We start from the raw sequence: 25,237 nt of genomic DNA, 5'->3' as shown, positions 1-25,237 counted from the left end.
CCGAATGAATATATATATGTATTTTTCATATTTATAGTTTTGCATTTATAAACAATTATCTCGCTTACAAAAAGCAAACACAAACGCACGAAGCGCGCGACAAAAATTTAAGATAATAAATTTAAGCAGAGGCATTTTGGACATTTTTAAAGAGGGGATTTACATCAAGAAATGATTTTTTGTGGAGTTTAAACAGACAAATTCAGTGGTCAGTATAGTTATAGTTCCAAAATAAAAAAAATGATTTGTACAGAAGGAGTAAATATACAAAAATAAAATTAAAAATTTTTTAATACTTATAATATATTTTTATCGCTGATTTCTGCTTATTCGTTAATTGTGATTCTTCAATTACACCAAATAATAAAATCATAAAATATATATTTCTACTTCGCTATAACTATTCAATTATTTTAAAATAAAATGTGTAATTTTTATAGTTTAAGCAGACAATTGAAATATTTAATAGAGATGTGTTTTTAAATTAGTGTTTTTACTTATAAATATTTGTTTGAAATGATAAAAAAGAATAAAATGTAATTTATACTTCAGTAAGAAAGAGAGAGTTATAGACGAAAATTTTAAGATTTTCAAGACATGTTTTATTAAATGTGATTTAAATATTTTTGAATAGAATGAAATTTAATTTTGATAAACATAAATTACAATTAAAAATATATTTATACTCATGCATAAAAAAGAATTTTTAATATAACAAATATTATTCTATGATTATAAAATTCAACAATTTAGGTAAAAATTGTAATCAATTCAAGTCGAAATAATTGTAATTCATTACAACTATTGTTGCAATGATTTATTTTGTAGTCCCTGTCAGAATACGCCCCTGCATGTAAACGTCATTAATCTTTGTCATTGTTTGATTAAATCAATTAAATTTACCAATACATTCGCACTCACCTACACTTACCTTCACAGACACATACATATATAGACATATATATGTATGTGCATATGTACTTATAATTATGCTTGGCCATAATTGCGTTGGTCATTTAAACACAAATCCCATGAAATTCTGCCCCTTTCCACTAGATGTCAGGCAACATTTGGCTCTCTACGCTTTTTGTCAATTGCAAATCGATTCAATTGAAATTTCAAGCTGCTGCCATTGTTGTTGTTGTTGTTGTTGTTGTTATTGTTGTGGTGTCGCCTAGCAGCCTTTGAATTGAATTTCCCTGTCATTGATTTGCAATTATTACTAAGAGCCAGTCGAAACCAAAGCGAACCAAAGCGAACCGAACCGAACCCAACTGTTTAGCTAATCTGTACAAATCTAACGCACAGCTGACCATGGGCCACAGTTTGTGGTAGTGACTACGGTAGCCATGGAACTGCCTCCTCCATCACCCTCTTCCCCTGCATGGACTTAGCTAAGGTTGGGGAGAAGGTTTAACTTGTCGCGCGACATGAAACGATTAAGGCAGAAATGCTTTTAGCCATGCCATTGGCTTCTGGCTTTAGCCGCTGCTCCTGCTCTGAGGTGTTTGCCGGGTTGGTCATTATGCAGGGGTTGCGGGGCTACGTTGGCTACGTTGGGGGGTTTCACCATCGTCAGCAGCCCCGTTCTGCATTTATACACACACACACACACATACTCACACATATTATATCGTGTGATTGATCACAATTTTCGAAAGTAATTAGAGGAGCATGTGGCCAGCGAGCGCTGCAGCGTGAGGCACACGACAGCACCCAAAATACACATACACTTACATACATAGGGAAAAGCATTAGACGTAATTACTCTGTAAATAATTCGATGCGTTCAATAACCAAAAGTGCCAGCCACAATCTGGCCAATGCCGAAAAGGCTTTAATAGCCAATGAAGCCGTTGACTTTTATGCACAGAAGACATCTCGAAAGAAGGATTTTTAATGTAAATTCGAGTAAGTCATCAATTTGTAATTTAAATTGAAATTGTCAAATCTAATTGCAAGCTAACCTTTTTGGTAATATATGAGAGAAGCTGTAAGGCAGAATTAGACTTATGTATGCTTTCAAGTATAGAAATTATATTTCAATATTTAAGCTAAATTATTATTTCACCAAAATATCTTTACATTTTTATACCCACTACCCATTGGTTGCGATCAGAAAAAAGTTGAAGAAGATACTTAAGAAATTCTTTCTATAAGTGCATCTATGTCGGTGGAGTAAAATTCGCAATGTCGAACGGGATAAAAAGTATCCTATAGCAGTCTCCAGGCTTTAAGATACCTCCCTAAAAATTTTCACTCAAATCTGTTCTGCCGTTCTTGATTTATAAGTGGTGAAACTTTATAGACTTTCTATTATATATTATATATAGATATAGCGAGTGCTATTTATTAGTTTGGTATATTTTAAGAATAATACCGCAATGTTTTACTATTCAACCATTAATCGTAATAAAACTGTTGAAGCTACTATTTTGTTTTTCAATGCCAATTAATTCTTAAACTGTCTTCAATATTTCGTTCCTCCAAAATTCTGTGATAGCATTGAAGTCTTTTATTTTGTGTTTATCAAGTAGAATTTTCAAACTAAATCGCACCCATTTTGATGAAATTATTACTGTTGTTAATTACTGTCTCTACTGCAATCGCTTTTTAAAACGAAAGCTCATTTTCTATTTTAAAAATCATCTTCACAATGCTCATAAATTCAAGGAAATATTAATTTCTACATATTATGTCAAATTCATATTTGAAATAATTTCTCGCTTACATTAATTGCAATTTATACTACTATTTTGAGGCTTAGAGGTAAGCAGCTCTACTTATGAATTATCGAGAAATAGTGTCATAACAACAACAACAACGACAATCAATTGCAAGTGTGAGTGATTAATTTAATTGCTGACTCGATTTCAATATAGCTTTATAATTTCGTATATTGTTGGCATAAATCAAGTTACGTTTTAGTCTGTGGCATCCACACAATTATATTTAAGTATTCATTATGAGCTAGACACATACATGAGCACACTCGCATACACATTAAAATGCTGCATTAAATTTAATTAACCTTGCAAATGTGCTCGGATCTGTGTGCAACCCTCTTGACACGTTGCCATCGTCGACGTCTGTCAAGTAATCAGTTTTCTTTACGAATAGTAGACGGTAATTTCGATGGTTAATGCCTCTGAGGCAACCCCTCTGAGGCAATTGCAATGTCTGCCATTACAAACCACACACACACACAGCCATAGAGAGAAGTCACAACTGAGAGCTGGAGAAGATTGCTCTCTGGCATCGTAGCAACGTTGTCGGCTTGGCCTTTGGGTGCGAATAATGACAGCAAACATATGCATGGGCGGCGGCAAAACAATAAGCAGTCCAAACTTAACGACAACTAAATCCAATTATAAGCACACAGAGCGCAACAGGAGCACCCAACACACACACACACACACCATAACATAACATAGTTAGGCCACTGCAGTAGTCCAAAAACTCGATTCTCCATCTCCATAACCCAAAAAGCACACCATGGAACACGTGTGCGCAACGAATTTTCCACACAGAGATCAAGTCTTGTGCTTATGCTTCTGTCTGGTGGTTGCTTCAGGGGTGCGGGTGGGGTGAAAATGGGGAATGTCGAAGGGGGAAGGGGACGCAGAAAGACTTCGCTTTGCCTTTGAATGCGGTTTTGGGCTGCGTTGCATTGCATCCCGCTGCGTGTGTTGCATAAAGGTTTACTTTTCATTTATGCGTCCAGACAAAAGGAACAACCCTTACAACTGCAATGCACAAAAGAAGAGCGTGTCCGTCTCACTGTATTTGAATGCGACTGTGTGTGTGTCCTCCCATTTTCCCCCGCGTCGAAAAATTGTAATTAAACTTAATCCGCTCAATTTGAAACGCACGCCAAGCCGAAAGTGACGCTCTCAATATGCTGCTTTTGCTCTGCTTCGCATGCTGTAGACATATCCTGTAATCCTATAAAGTAGAGCATGCACAACTGTCAATACTTTAACAGCACCCGTTTTCTAAAAGACATGAAATTTAAAGGTATCGTGATAGTTCCTCTTTATGTCGATTTCACTTATTGGCCACACTTCATTTAGTAACAAAATTCATTTAGCGGCACACTTTCTTGCTTAACGGTCACACATTAAAACTAGAACTAAGAGCAATTAATATAGAAAACACCTAAGTTACGGTTTGCTTTAGTTAATGAATTTTTGCTTAACAGCCAACACTTTAACTGTAGTTCAGGCCGTTAAGCAAAGTAAAAGTAATATGAGCATAACCAAATTATTAACAGAGTTCACTTAGTGGCATACTTTCTCGCTTAGTAATTAAGTATTATAATAAGTAAAAAAGTATGGAAAATACTTTCTCTGTTACTTGCTGATGGTTTATTATAAGATTTTTCATTTAACAGTCAATATTTTTCATTTTCGGTTCTGGCAGTTATGCGAGAAAAAATAATAACATTAATAACTGTTCACTTAAGGGCATACTTTCTTTCCTAACGACCGAACACAATTAAATTCTAAATACAATACTCAATACCGAAGACAAAAGTTATTATTATCGGCGTTGCACTTAACAGCCACTTATTTTGGTTCCAAGTACAGGCAGCTAAACGAGATAAATACTTATTTCAACTATAATATTTTACAGAGTATTTGAGCTTCGAGCGTATTGACGTTTGGTGATTTCGCTTAATTTTAATTAAAAGTGTCAGAAAAAGGATTCGGAATTCGGGAATCCTTGCACTCTCCCAGAATGCGTTCATGTGTTAAAAAATGTGCATAAATTATTGAATTAGTGCGTTTGCAACAAATTTTTTGTTCGCCATCTCTCTCTCCCACTCTCTCTCGCGCTGACACTTTTGCGCTTTCTGTCAATCTCCCTTTCTCTGTCTCGCTCTGCATTTCATTGGCTTTCTTCTGCGAGCCAATTTTCATGGTGTGCGTTATTAATATAAAATTTTAAAGCATAAATTAAGGCGCCAGTGCCACACTTGCTTGTAATTTATGCATGACGTTGACTTTGGTTTGGTTCAGTTTGGTTTGGCTTTCATTTATTTATTTATAACACTCGATGACGACTGCCAAAGGGCTGCGGCAATTAGTTCCAAGCTCCTTGGGGATGTTTTAATTATCGTATTGTATATTGTTTTTTTTTTGTTCATTCCGTTTTTTTTTCTGTTATTCCATTATTGTATTTGCTGCCTGCTTCGCTGTGCACTGCTCAGCGATTTATGCGTCCGATTTAATAATGCAAATTAATTCAAGCGAGTCGTTGTGTTTTTTTCTCTTCGTTTTTTTTCTCTGTTTTTCTATGGGGTTATCATTTTGGGCGGCATATTTTGTGTCTTTTGTTATTATTGGGTTAGGTTTATGGCAGCAATTTGATTTATATTTCTGAGGTGGGCGATGGGTCGGACTGCCGAATTGATTTATGTAAGCGATGGCAGAGGCAGCAGGCAGTAGGCAGCAGTCAGTAGGCACAACACGCTGCCTGTGGCATAATGACAATCATTAAAGGGCTCTCACAAGGGGCGGACCATCAAATTACGCAAATGTCTATAAATTGAGCTTTAAATAATAAACGAGTATTTGGGAATAGTAAAATTGACAGCTTATGCTAGTTAGCAGATGCTGTTTTTAAAGCAATATAAAATTATATAAATTATTAAATATAAAAAAAAAGAAATGTATTTTTCCTATCTTTCAATGTTTGCGCTGCATAAAGTTTAAATTTTATTATTCTCTCTTATTCTTTGCATCTTTTGCTAATGAGTTTAGTTTAGCGTAAAGCTAATTTCAATATTAACTTGCAGTTAAACTTGCAAATTTACAGGCACTTAGTTGCTTTGCTTGTCTCTCAACATTTTTATTGGTCTTTATAAATATTGCAAATGTGTTACGAATCGCCACAACAAGCAAACAAACAATCCGAGAGTGAGTCGGACAAACAGTGTAAATGTTTCTTGGTCCTGCAGTGCTCAGTTCTCAGTTCTCAGTCCTCAGTTTTCAATTGCCTGGTCGTGCACTTTACACGTTCCGCAAGAACAACAAGAATAACAACAACAATAATAAACTGTGTGCGGCGTTGTCGTAAGTCTGTGTTGCAAGTTGCCTCCGGCCAGACATTCCTATGGATCTGGCTTTGCCTTGGCACAAGTGTTTTGTAGTTTTGCAGTGATTTCATTAAAATTTTACTGTCATAGTAAAAGTTTTATTATGAGCCTGGGACTAGTTGTTGTTGTTGTTCGAGTTGTTTTACCTAGTTGTTGTTGTTGCTGTTGCTGTTTGCAAACGTGAGCCAGAAAAACAATTCCCGACACATGCCAAAAATAATACAAACACAGAACTGAAAGAGGCTCGGACTGAAACTGCGACGACGACTGCAAAAGCGACTGGAACAGAGACACTGTCAAAAGTCAGCCAAGCTTGCTCAGTTTATATAGTAATTATGCCATTGTTGTTGCTGTCCAGACTACACGCATTACGCCTAGGCATGCATATGCAACAAGCTGCAGCAAAAGCAGCTGTGGCAGAAGAGGGAGCAAGAAAAAAGTGCGATGCACTGGGGCTCGTCTTTGTTTTTTTTTTTATTTCTTTTGCTTTCAGTCCAACACCTCGCTCTTTCTCTCGCACTCTTTCTCTCTCCTTCTCGGAGTTTATGTTGCCTGCTTTTAGGCTAATGTGCTCATTTTATGCAAGCGTCTTTCCTCTTCCCTCCACAAAGTGCGAGAAGAGACGAAGCGAGCGCAGTAAAGTATGCAATGAGATTTTTATGCGCCACTCGCAACTTTTCATTGTTTGTTGCTGTTGTTGTCGTTGTTGTTGCTGTTGTTGCTGTTGTGGCGCGCTGGCAAATGCAACAGCTTGTGTTTATAATTGAAATAATTGCAGAAAGCAGACATAATTATATAGTTATTCCTCATGGTTGTTGTTCTTCTCGTTGTCGTCGTTGCCCACATTCTCTTTTATTTTATTTTTTTGTTTGGTTTTTTTTCTCTTTTTTTTCTCGCTCATCATCGTCATTGTCGTGCTTGGATGCGACTATGCATCAGCCTTTGGGGCTGTAAGTTTATATTGTGACGTTCTTATGTGTTATAATTCTCTCGACTTGAGTCTCGGGCATATTAGCTATGAAGAAAGCAGAACTACAGCGTAAGATATTACTTAAATTTAGTGGAAGAGAATTGTTAAACTTATTGGAAAGGTTTCTTTCGCGTTCCTTTTTTGTTGTGATATTAAAGTAAATCAAGAATTATAAACATTTATAAATATGAATGCTATCGCCTAGTTAACAAACACATTATAATTTATTCTCTTTTAGTAATATTGTGTATTTTACTACTTATTTATTTGAAAATATTCTTTCTTTTCATTCTAAGTAAAGATTCTTTCTCTTCTTCCTAAATAAAAATTCTGTCTTTTCTTTCTAAATAAATACTAAATTACAAAATTACAAAAGAAATTAAATTTTTTTTTTAAATTGTTTATTCAAACATCCTGTTTTATGTTATGATTTAAATGCATTTTAACAAAATGAGGTACTTAAAAAAATACTGTTGAATAAAAGATTCAATTTCAAGAAATTCCAATTTATATTTACACGCTCTTCTAGCTCTTTAGGGCATCTTAAGGCTGCACAACGCTTTCATCAATCGCAAGTACGTACGACGACAGCGCACTTTGAGGTTTTGCCTTTTTAATTGCACAACATGTATTAGATCAAAAGCTCGGCTCATTTCCAAGCAATTACTTTAAGGCCTCGTCATGTTGTCGACTTAATCGCTAAGCCGCCTTTGGGTAGGCATTAGCCGCAACAATTTCGGGGCAGTTTGTGCCTAATAATCAACCCTTTTGCAGCTAAGCAAATATGCTTGCTGGCTGCGTTGCCTAAATGCAAGCTCCACAGCTTCACAGCTCCACAGTCCAGGTAGCCGTGGAGAAGAGTCTTTTGGCCAAAGACAAGTTGCCGGCAGACAACGAGGAGATAAACTTCAAAAAGCGTCTTGTAAAGCGGCTTAAAACTTCTTCAGGCGAAACGGTGCTTGGCACAAAGTCGACGAGGAGGCGGAGGAGAAGGAGGAGGCACTTGCCCAAACGAAACTCTATGACAACATTGACAAAGGCAAACGGCAACGGGAAAGCGGGGGGAAAGGGCGAAAACTAGGGAGAAGTACTATAAGCAGAAATTAAGCATTACCATGGAGGCGCCTTCTATGTGAGATGATTGATTGAGCTTTTAGTTAAATTGCGCAAGCGGCCAGCCAAAGCGCATAGAAGTACAAGCATCTTAGTGAAAAGTTTCCCCTCCAGACCACTAGGATAGAGTAGAAGGGATAAGGGGGCGCTTCTAAACTGTAAAGTCGTTGGCAAAGCAACTGCTTCGGGCTTATGTCTGGAATGTGCCGAAAATTATTTGCACATCAGCTGCTTTGGGACTTCATTTTCCATACCATTTGGCAGATAACTTGCAACATACTACTACTTGCCACTTTTCACTCGGTACTCATCGCCATCGTCTGGGCAGTCGTATTATATGTTCAGTTATTAGCAAGATAATCCAGATTAGCTGTACATAGTCATGATTGTTGTGTCAATTTTACACAGATCACAAACTAATTCGTAATAAGCTGGAAATCTGCTGCTTTATTTTATAAAAGTGTAACCAAACATAAATGTATAAATAATAAATAATTTCAATAAAATATTTCCAGGCAACTCTCCGCAATTATCATTGCTGTATACTCCTTTTAAGTTGGAATACATTTTCATAAAAAATAAATATAAATTAATAACGAAATCAAAAATGTAGAATCCAACATCCTACTTGTGTGAGACGCACTCCTTAAGACTTCTATTCGATCCAACTGTGTATTGAATGAAAGACAATGCGGTTATCAACACAGTCAATAGATAGTCGAATGAAAACTCTCGATCACAGTTGATTTGGAATATGATGATATTCTGAAGTGGATCCACTTTCTGGTGCACAATCAATGAAGTACAGTACTACAATTTAAACATTTATTTTAGACAACTTCCCATCAAAATTTGAGACTCTAACTCACCTCATTGTGCAGCCCTTTAAGTGTATAATCATGATGATTTGCTTTACGAAAATATATAATATTCACGATAACAATTTGTTGCTGGAGTGTCAACTCTTCGTTGCGTAAGCGATCTGTGCATAAGCCAAGAATTAACACATTCAAAAGTGGCACAAGCATAGGTCCCAGACAACCATCAGCGATGATGTAGACTTTATCTTCGATATCATTGTCAGCATAGACAATGCATTCCAGCAACAGTTCCATGTTGAATATGCAAGTGAATATTCCCAGATAAATTGCAGATGGCAACCAAGCGATTTCCTTATTGACACTTTTGTGTAGCTTACAAATCCTCAAATGGAGTTTAAAGAGCCACAAGAGACGTTGATGGTAATAACGTGATATAATATGTTCATGCTCATGATGTTCAATGAACGATTGTAGAAAGAAGCCAAAGTTGCGATACCAGTTGATCAAGATTAATTGATAAATAAAATAACCAAATTCACAATACTCAAGCAGCACCCAATACAGAAAGTTGGGCCACAAAAAGTAGGGTTTATACCACAATGATTCAAGAAGAACATAAGTCATGTATACTTTGCATAGGTAAACTCCCAATAGACTTATTTCACAGTGATATATCAAGCCAAACTTTTTCTGTATAGTCCGTGTAATGTAGATAATTTCGTTGAGTAATCGCTTTAAAATTCCTCGATCATCTTGACAATGTAGAAACATTAAAATGCGACGAAGTACATTGAAGGCAATGGCTTCCATTGCCAAGCTGATTATAAAATCCTGTCCGTCCGAGTTCTGTACAATAAATACATGTATCCAGATCACAAAGAAGAAGACGATATAATCGAAGATGTGTCGCAGGAATAAGCAACATTTGGCAGTCACAATTAGCTTCGAGATTATTTTATGATATTGAGTTTCTTCCACGCGATGAGTTTGCGGATTGTAGCGCAGTTTGAAAAAATGACAGCACTTGGAAATCCAATAGATTATTAAGAAACTTAATTGAAAAATCCAACGATAAACTGCCTGACTAGGTCCACTGCGGAGCAAACTTATATCCGCTGTATTCCACATGACGAATATCGAGTGACTAAATACTAAGAATATTCTTATAGTCGAGTTGCGAGTGTGGTTATTAATAATTATGAGTGTATCTTAATTGAAAACAACTAAGGTAATTGCCACAAAATGCGACAAAATTATAGTGAATTTCATGAATAGGCATTTAAATCAATTTTGTTAATGTAAATTTATCGGAAAACCATTTATCTTTACAGATAAACAACCACAAATATGTAGAAGAACTGTTAAAGAATAAATCTTAGTATCGTAGTAAGAATAATGAAGTTTATCAATCTAAAATATTGCGAAATTCCAATGAACTTTTAAGATGAAAAATTACTCATTAGATTGCCAAAATATAGTAAAGAAATTAAATTTAATTGAGCACTTGTATTAAATGAATAATTTCCTGTAAGACATTATTAGGCAAGTGAAATGTCTGATGAATTGCTTCAATACAAATCACATTTATGATTGCAATTTGCTGTTGCCGAGTGAACTTTTCGATAGAAGCAAAACTTTGCTTCAAGCCAGAAATAATAGACATACTTAAAGAGGGCCCAACATTTATCTTATGGTAGACCACAGTGCCACCAAAACTCGCATCACGTCAAGAATTCGAATTGCTAGCTAATGTTTGCTTTGAGTTTCATGTGTAGCAGCTGTCAGAAGTAATGCAAAGTTTTGTTTGCTCAACGCACGCATGGTGTTTTGAGGTTAACGATATTGGTTCATCAACTTATTTGAATATGTTGTAGACAAATCTATTAGTGCAATGCGCCAAGAAAAGACAAAAGAACAACAACAAAATCCAGACATTGGCATTTAATTCCCCGCGCAACAACTTCATCAACTGCCACATAATCCAGAAAAATTTTCAGCACTTAAATTTGGACATGACCCGAAAGTTTTTCTCATTTTTTTTTTGTTTTGGTTGCCATTCCCGTTGCCGTTGCCTACTTCGGGGCTGCTAATCCCTAAACTGTCGCAAAACTTTGGGTAGCTACTGTGAAAGAGGAGCAGAGAAAGAGAAAAAAGGCCAACAAAAGTTTTGCAACAGATAAAAGTAGAAAGTTTGTGTAGAAAACAAGAGAACAAAAAAGGAAAGCCAGGCGAAAATTACAAACATTTTCAATTATCAAGCCAAACAAGGACGTTGACGTATTGTCTGGGGCTCTCATTATACCATTACCATCATATAATTACAGCCTGATTATTGTTTATTAAGTTAAAATGCCGCCTGCCACCTTGATAAATGATTCCAGCGCCAACGCTCGCCTTTTGTTTTGCTCTGCAACTGTACCAACTCGACATGTCCATCAAAAATGGCGACCGCTGCTCACCTGGTGTCACTTTTCCAAAGGGTTCACCTCCCCTTCCCTCTCTTTAAACATCTTTTCCATTTAAACAATGAACTATGGTCTGCCTAAGCTGAAAGGGTCGTTCATTTCTCAAAATTTCTTTAGTTTCTTCTAACTTGTTTTTTATTTTGTTGTGCCGTATTTTTTGGTATCATATTTTTCAAGTGTCACTGTCAACGAGTCTTGTGAAAGGCTTTTGTTTGATTGAAAGCAATTAGAGGAGAACTGCGCAGTGAATTTTAGGCAACATTATACAAACATTCGGCATTCTCTTTGTGCTCCTACATCCCCCCTTCCACCTCTCGGAAAATTCTCGAGGGACTTTAAATTAATTAATCACATTAAATGCTTTGCGGGTTGGCCGCCTCGGCAAAAACGTAGAAACCATTGGGCCCAGCTAAATTGTCAAAGTAAACTATTAAGATCAAAGATAAGAAGCAAAAATAATGATGCTAAATGTTGGCACAATTATGCCTCGCTGCCCCCCTTAATGGATGTATATATACATACATACATAAGTAGCGGGTGCTGTCTAAGTCTATTCCGCAAAGGAAACATTTCAATTAATTAAATATACTCGCATAATATTTAGCGCATGTATGTTGATGATGTTATGATGTTTTTGCAGAGGGAGGTGTGCTTCAAAGCTTTATTTGAGATGTTTCCAGAAAGTCGAAGTCACAAAATAACAATTTGAATTTAACTGTATAAAATATTAAGCATATATTTAAAGATAATAATTTGAATTTGACTTTTTCTAATATTAAGAAAATATTTAAATAAAATGATAAGAATTTCTTTCTTTTTTAAATAAATATTGTTTTGAACTTTACAGACGAATCATTTGATTTAATTTGGCTTTTCTTCAAATCAGCCTTTCTTATGCCTAACTAAATCAGTGAACTCGTGCAGAATTTTGAATTGTAAGCCCAAAAAAAAAGAGAAACAAAATGAATTCAAAACTTTCACTTCCATTGACTTAGATCTTGAGGAAATGGAAAGAGTTGAAAGATGTATAGTGCCACAAAAAGAAAGTCCATTCGAGTGTTAATAAAGTTGAACACAACGTTGTTCTTGTTTTCTTGTTTTTTTTTGATATACCTATTTTTGGTTTCTCTCAAGGATGAGTTATCAGTGCTTCCAATTCAGCCTTGATTTGATTTCGAATGAGCAAAGAACGGCAGAGGGAATAAGGTATAAGGAATAAGGGAAGAGAATGGCGCTTTTATCTGAAGCCATTGGCCATTACCTTCAGCCTTGTCTTCAATTAGCGATAATAAAATAAATGATACGAATGAGTTTTTCACATTTAACTTTTTGACAGCTTGATGCGGGTACGCTGTTCCAACCAATTGTTAATTGACAGTAGGATTGGCCTCAGGACAACCAGGCAGGCCGACAGTCAGGACATTCAGGACATCTAGGACAGACAATTCAGGCCAGGTCGATGGTTGGCTCTGAGTTTATGTCGCTTACTTTTTGCTTTTATTTAATGGCTTCGCTTGTTTTTAAAAACCGCAATCCCAAAACTGTCAAATTGACAGAAAAACGCATCAAGAGTAGACAACAAATACAGAAAATAAAACGTTGCTAGCCAAGTTAATTGTAAGCATGGTAAAAATGTTTTGTCCAACCAAACAAAAGGCAAGCGACACTGTCACAAAAAGTTGTTGTTTCTAATTATCTTAATAGAAAAATTATATTTTTCTTAAGTGACTTTGACATTTAATTTCAAAATGGTTTATCTTAAATTAAAATGAATATTATCGTGTAAAATAAAAAGTGCAACATTCATATAAAATAATGTTAAATAAGTGATTTTCTAATACAGAAAAATAATTCCTTTTTTAGCACAAAAATAATTATTTTCGAAATATATTTCAACAAATGAGAACACAAATTTCAGACGTCACGAATTTTAAATAAATTCTTCTTACAGCTTAAAACTCATTGCTTTTAAATATTTATAATTTTACGAACAATACTTTATGCTTTTGCTCCACTGTGCATGCTCGTACTGAAAATGAAAACTAAACACAATTAAAACTAACGAACCTGGCAAAATTTACACAAAATAAATTTCGTTTTAAATGTTATGAGGCTCATATTGAGCGCCAGCGGGTATATATGTGTGTGTGTGAAGGGGTTAAGTACGCATGTGTGAGCGTGTGTGTGTGTGTGTGAGGGAAGGTCATTTGTTGAGTTGAGCTGATGCTGTTGCTGCATTTTCCTGTTGGTTCTAGTTGATTTAATTAAATGCATTTGAATGCAAATGCCTGGAAATGCGTAGAGTCGGCACTCGAAAGCATCCACATATGTGGTTTACATGTTGCAACATAAATGTTTTGATATATGTGAGTGTGTGCTACCATCTGAACACACACACACACACACACATGCACTGCTATCATATCTCATTCCATTCAAATCCATCGTATGCTAACCAATCCCAAAGTATACAGTTAGTTGTAACTAAAACAAAAACGGAAATGTTGAGCTTATGCTGCTGACAGCGCCCTTTGGTGTTATTTTATGGCAAAATATATATTAAGCCAAAACGAGAAGCCGAGAGCGAAAGCAGGACAAAGTGATGTGCCACATTTTCATAATACACAATCTGCTGTGCGTAGGTCTAGTCTATATACTGCCTGATCCATACACACACACACACACACACACACACACACTCGCTGCGGGCCACATTTAATCAAAAACTGCAGACATCAACGGCAAAGCGCAGCTGTAGCCTCAAGCCGAGCTTTAAAGTTAAATATCTATTTATTTTTTTTAGCTTTTAGCTTGGCTGACATGTTGTTTTATCTTAGCTGACATTAAAAGCCAATTTTTATATCCTGTAGTGTTGAAAAATTATGTGTTGGGTATATAAAATAGACGAAGAATTTAATCTTCAATAATATTTATAAACTAACAAGTAAATACAAAATACTAACAAGTAAGAATGCTGCAGTCGAGTAAACTCGACCCATTTAGAATAGAGTCACAAAAGTTCGGTATTATTCTAAAAATATACCAAATTAATATACTGAAAAAATACTAAAATATACCCAAGACTTATTTCGTATATATTAATATGTTACGTTACAAAATATACCATATAGTACAAAATATACCAAAGTACAAAAAAATACTGAAGCGTACAAAATATAGCAAAATATATCAACTATAGCAACTGACTAACTTAAAATCGTTTTGCAAATCAAATAATTCTTAATACTTGATATAATATTATCGAATAATGTAAAAAAATAAAGCAAAGCTAACTTATTGTTTTGAAATAGTAAGCGCTAGTGTCTTAAGGACTGTTTATTAATTAATTTACTTATTAATTAAATTGCACATTTGTAATATTACAAGGCGATTTGCTTTAATGCTCTATAGTTAAATTGTGCTTTTGCAGAAGTAGAGAGATCATGTCATAACTTGTCTTGCAGCTGACACTATTATTAGTTGGGGCAGCCATAAGAATACAATCAAAATTTGATTGAATTTTGAGTAATTTATATATGCGAGTAGCTAATGAAGAGTGCTCATGGCCGAACTCACATCCATCTATTGTATATATCTAGTGCAGCAGCAGAATACTTCATCATCTCATGGCCAGGCAGCCTGGCATAACTAATTGAATACATAATTTACAATTAAGTACGTAAGCTACTTTAATATTTATGTCTGTAAATGTGCAGAGACACACGCATACAGAGTCCATGGCCCTCTCTGTCTCGCCTGCCCCCGCCACGCCCCTTTTTTGTGTGGGTCGTCCATTATCGACCATCACTTGTGCCAACTGCAATAAATGTCAATTATTCATGAATTTTCAATAACTTTAGCCAAGGCAAAATAGAAAAGTTTTCTGCTCGTCGTCTGAGCTTGAAAAACTTTTTAATAATATGTAAATATAGCCAGCAGCGAAACAGAGAGATTGTCAGTTCGCGAAAGCGACAGAGAGAAAGAGAGGGGGAGAGCTAGAGAGAGTGGAAGAAAAAGCGACACAATGAGAGTGAGATGGATGAACAGGCGTTAACTAAGAAGCACATAAAATGTAATGCCAAACAATATGAAAAGAGAATTTACTTGAGCGGCAAAAAGTACATAGTGAGACAGAGCGAAGGCGGGGAGGACGGATAGGGGAGGGGAGGTAAACAGACGACAAGGCAAACAAGAACGTGCTCTCAAGCATAGTTATAATGGTGAATAATTAACAGTTATTAATAATGACAAAAGCAGCTGGCACCGAAAGGCAGCTCACAAATCTGTAGCATACTTTTTCGGGCGACGCTCGCTCGTAATTTTTGGGCAGCAGCAGCAGCAGCATTTGTTCGCTTTTTGATTTAAAATTCACCGCCAATAATAATAAAAATAAATCATTTCGAACAGCATAGAACAAAGGGAATGGCAACGGGAAACGAAAACGAGCACGACATCGTCCAGCAAATTACGTATACGCACTGTACAAAGCCCTGTGTTCCTCTCCGCACCGCATAAACTTTGTTTGCCGCGTGCGGTACAAACTTTTTTGACTCTTGCTTAATAATTTGTTATAATTTATGAGCGTCAAGCGCCAGTTCTCTCTCTCTTCGTTCTCGTTCTATGTTTGGCTTTATTATTGGATTTTCTTAGCCAGACCCATGTCCACAGACAATTTAAACTTTATGCCAAAACGTTTTTGAATGCTTAATTAGTTCTGCTGAAACGAAACAGACGCATATGAAGCCTGTCTTTGATTGCTCACAGAGTAGAGTTCGGTTTCGCATTTCGCATTTCTTTGGCCACTTCGGGTTGTGGGCGACAAATTAGAAAACATATTTCACCTAATTGACATTATTATAGCATTTAATGCCCGGTTCCAGTGCATTAATTGTTTGCCCAAGTTTATCGAAGTGTTAATGAAAACTGCAAACGATTTTCCAGCTGATAACCCACAATTGAGCAAACAGTAGTTAGAGCTGCTGAATTTGATTTCTTTGTTTGTTAATCAATGTTAATTAATAGTCATCGCACTGGTTAATTTATTTGCATTTAATATTCAAATGATTTAAAAGCCGTAATTCATTTTATGAACACCGTGTTCCTGGCATCTTCGGAATCCCATTCATCCACAGCCCAGCCCAGCCCAGCGAGTCTAATACCATTTACCAGTGTGAGCTTAGTCAGGCATAACAAAGCGCCAATGGGCCACCAGTTCCCATTCTTCAACATGCCGCAAAACGTTTCAGTCGATGCCTCAGATCCAAAACCTTTCACCTTTTTAGGAAAGGCGCTGGCAACAACTGCGCCCACATTAAACTCAATAAAATAAATGTGCAGCCATAAATAACATAAAGTGCGTCAGTTACACACACCAACCCACACACACATACATACATTGAGAGACAGCTTCCCCCATCTTGAATCGTTCTCGGGTACAACTTCATATCAGCGGCTGGGCCCAAAAGAACAGACTATGCAAAATCGACAAGTGCCACAATTTTTTATGCAAAATAATCCTTTGCTGGGGCCCCATTGATGAATTATAGCAAATTAATTTTACACTAAAAAGCGACAAAGCTAGGTACAATGACACGCCCACAAGTACAGCGCCGACGCCTCAGTCTCTGCCTCAGCCTGTTATCAGAGCATTTGCATGGCTGAAGTCTGAAGTTGCCTAGGCAAACAGTTTAACCATATCAAATTCAAATTCGCATAAATTTTTTGGGCTACGGCTGGGGAAATGTACAAAAATCGATTCCCAACAGGAAGTACAAGAGCTGCTCCATTTTTTTCCTTCTACTTTTTTGGGGGCGCCGCTCAGATGAGTTGTGGGCCCGCGACAGAGAGTGAGAGAGTGAGAGAGAGGAAAACAAACTGAAACCAAAGTCAAATCGATTATTATTTTATCGCCTGCAGGGAAGAGGTTTGCTTGAACGCAACACGTTTGCTCGGGGGTTGTAAAAATAAATTTAAATGTACCAGCAAAATGTATCAAAAATTGAATATTTCGCACAGTCTCTTAGTCGTAGTCTTCTCTTTCTCTCTGTGTGTAACTGTGTGTGTGTGCGTCTGGTAAAGCTAAAATGTCAAACTGGTACGTGACTGTTGCATGTTTGAACTGTTGCTCCCATCGAGCGTAAATCTATGAAAAGTTTAGCAGGGCTAGTTCGTGATAATTTACGAAATGTGATGCGACACTGAATGATTGAAAAAATTGAATTTAAATTGAACGTCAAAAGTATAGCAATTTAAACTCAAAAAAGGTTTTCAAAGGTCATAAATCATGGTGAAATATTATGACAACTTTGTTATGTATTTATCAAGCGAAATAAAAACTCGAAATTTTCCGCTTTATATTTGTATATTTTGTTTCTTAGATTCTTTTCTTGAAGTAGAAAATATTTTAATTTAATTGGATTTTTTTTTTAATTGACCTGTTTCCTATTCTTTCTTCTCTTCATTTTCTAATCAAGTGTTCAATCAACTAAATAAATAGAATAAGTAAACTTTAACATACAAATTTAATTCAATAATTTTAGTTATTATAAGTTCTCTGTTGAATAATATTTTATTGTAGTTTTATTTCATCAGTTTCCTTTGCTTCATTAGTATTAACAAGATCATGGATTTATCAAAAGTCTGCTGCTATTTGCGTGTCTTGCATTCAACCATATCTTTTGTTAAGGAAATGGAATATTGCAGAAAAGATATTGCTGTTAAAATGACAGTCAAGAAGTAGCCGAAAGCAAACTCTCTATCACAGGAAATGCCGAGTATGATTAAATTGTCTAGAGGCTCCAGTTTCTGATGCACTATCAATGAAATATGCTAAAAGAAATTACGAAATAGAATCTCTCCAGAAATATATATTATTTACTGCAAACTCACCTCGTTGTCAAGCTGTTGTTTGAGTGAAAAGGACTTTCTCACATAGGTCACATTGATAATGACAATTTGCTGTTGCAGTGACAATTCTTCGCTGCGCAAGCGATCTGTGCACAAGCCAAGAATTAATACATTCAAAAGTGGCACCAGAGCAGGACCAAGACAACCATCGGCAATGATGTAGATTTTATCCTCGATATCTCCCTGAGCATAGGCCATGCACTCGAGCAGAAGTTCCATGTTGGCTATGCTTGTGAATATGGCCAAGAAGTTGGCTGTAGGCAGCCAGCCAATCTTTTCGCTAATACACTTGTGCAACTTTTTGACACGCAAATGCAATTTGAAGAGCTGCAATAAGCGACGATGATAATCCCGGGAAATAACATTTTGCTGCGCATGATGCTCGATGAAAGATTGGCAGAAGAAGGCAAAGTTGCGATACCAATTGAGTAGAATCAATTGATAGCTGAAGTAAGCAAAGATGCAGTACTCCAAGAGCGACCAGTAAAAGAAGTTAACCCACAGAAAGTAATGCTTATGCCACATTGCATCCAGCAGTATCAAAACCAAATAAAGCTTGAACATATAGAGTGCCAAAAGCCCGATTTCACATTCATAAATCATGCCAAACTGATTCTGAATGTTGCGAGAGATGCTGATGATCTCGTTGACAATTTGTTTAATTATCATTCGATCCTCTCGACAGTGCAAAAATATCAAAGCACGACGAAGAACATACACAGTTAGGCAATCGACTAATAAGTGGATTAAAAACTCTTGGCCAGCTGCTTCATCGACTTGAAATAATTCGATATAAACGTAAAATCCGTAGACCAGATAACTCGCACATTGTCGCAATAGTAAACAGCATTTGATAGCCAACACTAATTTGCCAATTATTTTATGATATTGCACCTGTTCCAGTCGCTTGTTTTGTGCATTGTAACGCAACTTGAGAAAATGACAGCAACGTGAAATTCCATAGAGCAGCCAAGCGATGCACCAGAAAAAGCGACGATGAAACTTTTGACTCGAGCTACTGCGCAACAATCTGATGTCCTGTGTGTTCCACATGACTATGAAAGCCCGTTGATGTTGATGACAATGATGATAATGATGTGGTAGAGTCGAGTTTAATCGAGTTTTCGTTATTTATGTGCTGGCCATTACCAGCGAATTAATCGAAATGACCAAAGCAATTGCTATACAATCTTCTCAACGATGAAGGAGACAAAATGTGTGGCATAAAGTTAATAATGTGGGACAAAATTATAGATAATAGCTACTTCAATAATAATATGTATTAGATAAATGACAACAGCAGAAAATACTTGAATATTTTCTGTATTTTCATAGATGTAACAAAGGTGGAGGCTAGTCGATAGACTATCGATTGGTACCGTTTGGCATTAGCAAGTGGATAGGCAGTGCCTATTAGGCACTAAGCTATCGCTATCATCAGTCCTCAGCAGGCATCAGCAACATTATCAAATATTCTACATATTAAAGATCTCTTCAATCAACATTACATAAATTCAATTCAGTTTACCCGTTCGCCTCGAATCTTTAAGAGGAAAATATTTCAATTGGGCAAAAAGGAAAAATGCTTCAAATTACATAGACTGTTTGCCTCAAAATACCCGAAAAATAAAGTGAAAAGTCAAAAAGCAAGTGAACCGTATCCGCAGACAAACATTTCTCGCTAGGAGAAAGTTCAATGCTCCACAACGAGAGGCAAAACACAAACACACAGACAGACAGACTCAGAAAGTGAGAGAGAGAGACAGGAGCATCTGAGCCGTGTAAAATACTTGGCAGTGCCATTCCCATTTCCCCAGTGGGAAATGTGAGTGCCGGAAAATGCAACTCTGCCGCTGCTGCAGCGTATAAAAAGCGCGCTGAGCCGTTGCCTAGACAACAACACCAACAACAGGAACAACAGCAACAATATGGTCACACATACAGATATAATCCCAAAAACCCACCCGAAGCACCCCGATCCAATTCGTGCTAAGCCTCCTGCCTCATTACGTGTGTGTATATATATAAAAAATACATTCGTTTTCACAAGTATGAATGCACTCATTCTATGTTATTCTATTCATATTCATATTCACATATGAAAAATGCTCCTTAAAATGCTCGCGTTTCAATGAAATGAAAAACCTTAATGAATCCACAAGCCGAGCATACTTCATGCCACAAAAGGTTTACAACTCCAGTCTGATTGTCTGTTAGTTGACATTTTAATACCCTATAGCTAAATGTTTTCTATGAATTGCTTACTATACAAATTACAGGGTATTTAACAGTCTTCCAGTCTGCTTGTTGACAGCACTTCTTGTTATTTATGTATCAATTACGGGGCATTTGCTTCGCCTCGCTTATGCTGAGGGTCTGTCAAAGTGCATGGAAAGTTTTTTGGGAAGTTGCATTTTGAAAATTTGCCACGCTGACAGCTGTTTGGAGTCCCGCGAAACGACGGCGACACTGCAGAGGGGGGGATGAGAGTTAGAGAGTTTGAGAGTGAGAGAGATTGCATTCATCACACCCTAAGCGCATTTGGGCCGGCAACATGCGCAACCCCCTTTTGGAAACAGTTTTGATACGATGCAGAGCCAAAGACTTAAGCTTTGCATGCGACGACGACGACAACGACGACGCCATCTACCCACTAAATGAATTACGCGGGTTGCGTAAAAAAGGGTTTGAGTCTTAGGTAAGGGAAAAGCAATGAATTTATGGCGAGGGAGGTGAGGTGGGGGGACCGCGCTTAAATGCTCTTCAATGCGCCGAGTCCTACACCCATTTGTCATGGCATTTATTCTGTTTCAGATTCTCTTTCATTCTTACCGCAGTCGCCTGCATTGTAACATTTTTGCAATTATAACTCGCTTTCTCCCCCCTCCCCGCCATCGCCTTAAATTGGGGTTGTCGCAGTCGCAGTCGCAACTTCGTCAGGCTTCACTGTGTCTGTTTCTGAGAGCTTCTGCTGTAAGCGTTTCTCAAGTGCTTTGAATAGACAATGGTCTTTTAAGTAACAATGGAGCCACATTGCGACGTTGCCAAATTGTCGAAAGTAGGCTAATAACTGCGGGTAGAGTGACGAGAATGAGAATTTTCAGAGACTGTACTTTTAAAAGACGCACATTAAAGATGGAAAATTACAGAAAAATACACATTTTGTAAGTAAAAGCAAGAAAATGTAAAATGTTGATTAATATAATAAAGTTGGAAATTAATTTAGTTGAATTTGAATAAAGAAAAATCAATTTATTATTAATTTAGAATAGAGAAAGTTGAAAAGAAATATTTCTCCATTCAATAATCCTTTTATTAAATATGAAAAACGAGAAAAGAACTATTGTTCTTAGACAATCTTTTAATTGAATTTGAATATAGAGAACGATTAAGAAAGATACAGTCGAGTATGCTCGACTGTGTGATACCCGCTACTGATTTTGAACAAAAGTAAAGCAAGACGGTGTTATTTGTAAAATATACCAAATCATTGTACCACAAAAATACTAAAATATACCAAGGTATATTGAAATAGTGATATATTTAAAATGTACCATAGAAAATAAACAATACAAATGAATAACTTATTTGAAGCATATATACTATGCAAAATTAAATTCCAATTTAATTTAATTAAAGTTTTATTCGACAAAAATAAATGTATTTATGTTTATGTTAGAGATCTCGCAGCTATGCCAAAGGATTGTGTTTCTTCTTGCGTTGCTTGCGCTTTTCTTGAGTTAATTTGCTGCAAGTACATAAACATCAGAAATCTGCTGTGCAATAAAGTTTAACGTGTTCAAGGCAAGCGACAATCTCATGGGTGGAGGAAGCTTTAAGGCTAATTTCAAATCAAGTCATGACCTTCATTATCCCCAGCACAGCAGCCACGTCAAAAGACAGCCAATATTTTATATAAAATTTGTGGAAAAATAGCTGCAAGCTATTTGTAGAAAATCAACACACACACACAAGTAGACGCACACAGACACACGCACACACACATGCACACGTGTGCGGATACACAGACATAAACCAACGTAAACAGGAATTTGATAAAATTTAGCAGAAAATGGAGATGCGGAAAAAAGAAACGATATGGTTTATTAAATATTTCGAGCCTGTGGCAATGTGAAAAGCAAACACACATGCCAGCAGAGCAGAATAGAGTAAGTATATATCTTTCATGTGGCTACGTCGACCACCGGGTGTCACATGGCGTATGAGTAATTGAATTTAAAGTGCTGCAACATTTGGTAGGGCAGAAAAAAAGAAACTAGGGAAAATTTCGAAAACGCTGCTAATGACTCTGCGGCTACTGTGTATCGAGTTGAAATCTGCCGCCACTTGAGACTGTCTAAGAGGCAAGATGAGTCAAAGGCGAGTGCTACTCGCCTTGAAATTCATCAAGCACTTCATAGATCAATGACAAAACGCTTCATTTTTTAGCGGTCGTTATCTTCGGGCTGCAATTGCCTCAAGGGGCCAGCAATGTCAGCATCATACCCAGTCTCCGACTCCAAATCCAAATCATCATCCAGATAATTGTACTTCACCACTGGCACTGCATCCAAGTAGATGGTTATCTTATAGAGTATCCATGCCAATAAAGCCATAATCCATCCGCAAACTGCGCCAAAGGCAATGCAAGTCGCTGCCTTGATCAACAGTCCATAATCGGTCTGCAGACGAGAATGGAATATGGTCAGCTTATAGAAATACTCCTGATAGTCCATAGTAATTGTTGAGCAGTCTTCGTTTTGAACTTTGAAATTTGTTTTATATTATGTTCTTCGGAAATAAACACAAACTGAATTTGATATATCAAAAATTGACATGTTCGTCTAGATTGTAGTGAGGTCAATTTATGTCAAACTCGTTATTACAAAAATATATTTGAAATTATAAACATTGCCACAAAATGATGTTGAATCCTATTGAGATATTTTGCTATTACGTGGCTCAACCTGTTGTTGACTTTTTGGCCTATTTATTACATGATGTGCACTACTTGGCTTTTATTGTGGCAGTCGCCATGATCGGAATACTTCTTGGCCTCGTTATGGGAGTTCTATCACTTATTTGCATTAAATTACAGGGCGAGGATCAGCCAGTTAAGAAACTTGAAGCTAAACCTCCACAAGAAGATCAATTTGTAGATTCCAAGCAAAAGCATGATTAAGAAGATTTTAACTTAAGGAATTAATACAAATATTGTGAAGATAAGAGTTGTATTTGGCTTGAAAAATTTAGGTTTCAACAATGTAACCTTCTTTATGTTGTTGATATGCCAAATTATAATAGTTATTTACTAAAATATATATTTGTGAGCGTTATATAATAATAAGATTATGTAGTGCTTAATATTGAAAGCAATCCTCAAAATGTAGTCTATAACATTGTATAAAATCAATTTGAAGAACTGATTCACAGAAAATGTTACATCGGAAATATTATTAAACATTTTCTAATTTTTTTTTCTATTAATTAAAATTAAATTTGAAGAAATACAAAATTATTGATACAATTTTGCATTTTTATTTATGGAAAAATAGTAGAATGGACTAATTGTTTTAAAGAAATTTATATTATAAATTTAAAGAAGCACACAAGTTGTTCTTTCTTTATTATGATACCTGGGTGACATTTTTATAACAATATTTAAATAATAATACTTAAATAAATAATAATTTTTACAAGTGTATTTAATGTAAACTTTTGGATATCTCAGAGCCTGGCATACTTGCTTTACTTACTTATTTATTTCATTTTTTTATATTTTAGTCATCATGTTGTGTCTTGGCTGCTCTGTATATTCCCTTTGGCGTTGGAATTGTAGTAGCCAAATGTACTCAAATTATTCACTAAGCACATTTTAATTTCCCCCAGGAAACGACGGCTAAGCAGGCAGTCGAATGAACGAATGAAACCAAGGAAAACAGCCCACAAACACACAAAACTAAATTCAAGCAAAAAATTTTCGGCGCTCTGCGCGTGTTCACCCAAAGGATGTCATTTTGCCAAAACGCAAAATATTTGCCAAAAAAATGAAAAAAGAGAACCAAGATGAGGGGAAAAGAAGGGCAAGCGAAACACGGAGGATAAAGGCCGGGTCAAAGGACAACGTCTAAGTGGCATGCAGTTGGCCCATGGCATAAAGACAATTTAAGGAGCGAGCAGAGCAGTTCATAAACAGGGCGCTCGATGAAATGAAAAACGACGGCTAAAGAAACCAAAAACCAAGCGAAATAAAATTTATTTTACTAACAAAATTGCGTGACACGAGGCGGGAATGGAGGAAGTAGACGCCTCTAAATGGCAGTCAGCCAGGCAGCCAGCCAGCCAATGGCATCCACAAGTATATTAAAATGTTGCCGTCTTCTTAGTAAGACATCCGCTGAGAGAAAGTCGTAGTAGATAGTCGTAGTGAACGAGTCTTTCTTTCTTTGCCGCCACTGCTGATGGTCTGAGTATAAAGGAAATGATTGGTTTTGGGCGACATTTTCATCGTCGTTGTTGTCTTCGCCGTCGTCTGGCCCAGCGAAGCAACAAATAGCCTGGTTCTTTCCAAATTGTTGCAAAAACAACGAATGGCTAAAGTTTTAGCGACTCCACAAACTTGCCACTGCAATGCAAAAAAGCAAGTCAACAACAACAGCACCAGCAGCAGCAGCAGGAGCAGCAACAACCGGTTACAGTTACAGCTACAGTGGGGAAAATTAAGTTTCTGCGCCGCTGCGTAGGCAAAGGAAAGGACACCAAAGTTGTCGTCAGTGCCGTCGTTGCCTCTAGACGCGGTCAAATTAAAAGCGCATTGCAAACAGAGTAAGAGTGGCTTCTTTACAAGCTGAAAGACTGTGAA

The 25,237-nt window shown here is 36.6% G+C and overlaps 4 protein-coding genes across 6 annotated transcripts in view; 1 reads left to right on the top strand and 3 right to left on the bottom strand.

The window, feature by feature from the left end:
- LOC132798225 (discoidin domain-containing receptor 2) overlaps nt 1-25,237 on the bottom strand; it is a 160,300-nt gene that overhangs the window by 19,490 nt on the left and 115,573 nt on the right. The gene's annotated exons all lie outside the window — the stretch shown is intronic.
- LOC132798924 (uncharacterized protein CG1339) lies at nt 8,808-10,132 on the bottom strand. The gene is made up of 2 exons (XM_060810957.1): nt 9,053-10,132; nt 8,808-8,993 (listed from the first exon to the last, which is right to left on the bottom strand). The coding sequence occupies exons 1-2, from the start codon at nt 10,130-10,132 to the stop codon at nt 8,808-8,810; spliced, it is 1,266 nt and encodes a 421-aa protein (XP_060666940.1).
- On the bottom strand, nt 21,988-23,235 carry LOC132791060 (uncharacterized). 2 transcript variants are annotated; one of them, XR_009632859.1, is made up of 2 exons: nt 22,771-23,235; nt 21,988-22,123 (listed from the first exon to the last, which is right to left on the bottom strand). XR_009632859.1 is itself a non-coding variant. In XM_060799849.1 (2 exons), exons 1-2 carry the CDS (start codon nt 23,109-23,111, stop codon nt 22,066-22,068), a joined length of 288 nt encoding a protein of 95 aa, XP_060655832.1. In that variant the 5' UTR covers nt 23,112-23,233; the 3' UTR covers nt 21,988-22,065. The 2 variants fall into 2 exon arrangements, 1 of the variants encoding a protein (XP_060655832.1); XM_060799849.1 differs by having other exon boundaries at nt 22,882-23,233.
- On the top strand, nt 23,207-23,769 carry LOC132791073 (uncharacterized). Its single transcript, XM_060799857.1, has one exon. It carries the CDS (start codon nt 23,297-23,299, stop codon nt 23,555-23,557), a length of 261 nt encoding a protein of 86 aa, XP_060655840.1. The 5' UTR covers nt 23,207-23,296; the 3' UTR covers nt 23,558-23,769.

This window comes from Drosophila nasuta, chromosome 2L, assembly GCF_023558535.2.
Source record: "Drosophila nasuta strain 15112-1781.00 chromosome 2L, ASM2355853v1, whole genome shotgun sequence".
In the NCBI taxonomy this organism is placed as follows: domain Eukaryota; kingdom Metazoa; phylum Arthropoda; class Insecta; order Diptera; family Drosophilidae; genus Drosophila; species Drosophila nasuta.
Note: the sequence above shows the minus strand (reverse complement) of the source record. Positions and strands in the feature narration are given on the sequence as shown.